Here is a 793-nt window from a genome sequence, read left to right on the forward strand (position 1 = left end):
TTAGTGCAACTTTCTCAGTTCTGTCTTCTTTCAGGTGTGTTAACTTGCAAGTAACTTTTCAACAAGACAAAGGAGCTTGTCTTATGTCAATAATTCCTTAACATTGATGAAAAAGTATTTGTTATAAGTGAAATAAAATGCCATGGGGAAAAAACAATTTTTTTTGTGTGTTTTAAGCTAAAATGTCTTGTGTCACTGACATTTTATTTAACTTATAACTAATACTCTGACATCAATATTAAGGAATTATAGTCTTAAATCAAACTTTCTTGTTTTAAGACAATAAAAGTTATCTGTAAGTTAGTTTCATTTCAAGTGTACTAAGATATTTCCCCTTGAAACTAGACTAACAATCTTGCCAAGTTTTTTTATTGTTGCAGTGTAAAATGAAGTTTTCAACAGCTTTTCCAAATAAAAAGCTGTGAAATGTGTTTATTTGTATCCAGTGATTACTTTGTACAATCATCTTTTAATACAGACATCTTCATGATGTAGTCTGTTAGTCTCACATAAAAATGCACTGAAATTTGTTTGCAACTTGACAAATATGAAATTTCAAGCAATATCAGCACTTTAAAGTCCTACGGAGGACGATTGGAGCCACTAATCCGCCTCTGACTAATTACTATTCTGACCTTTTGTTGTCAGAATTCTGAAATTAAAGTCATGATTGTTCCTTTTTATATTTTTTTCCAGTGGCCCTAATCCTGTAAAGCAGGGGTCCCCAAACTTTTTCCTGCGAGGGCCACATGACTCTTCCCTTTTCTGGTCGGGGTCCGGTCTTAGTTTTTCA

At 32.9% G+C, this 793-nt stretch overlaps 1 protein-coding gene across 1 annotated transcript in view; it reads left to right on the top strand.

Moving 5' to 3' along the window:
- The window catches only part of aldh9a1b (aldehyde dehydrogenase 9 family, member A1b), a 6,587-nt gene that overhangs the window by 4,793 nt on the left and 1,001 nt on the right, over positions 1-793 (top strand). Inside the window, exon 10 of the mRNA XM_016672858.1 lies at positions 35-50. Coding sequence (XP_016528344.1) covers positions 35-50 — 16 coding nt within the window. The remainder of the gene's footprint in view (positions 1-34; positions 51-793) is intronic.

This window comes from Poecilia formosa, unplaced genomic scaffold (genome assembly GCF_000485575.1).
Source record: "Poecilia formosa unplaced genomic scaffold, Poecilia_formosa-5.1.2 Scaffold67, whole genome shotgun sequence".
NCBI lineage: Eukaryota > Metazoa > Chordata > Actinopteri > Cyprinodontiformes > Poeciliidae > Poecilia > Poecilia formosa.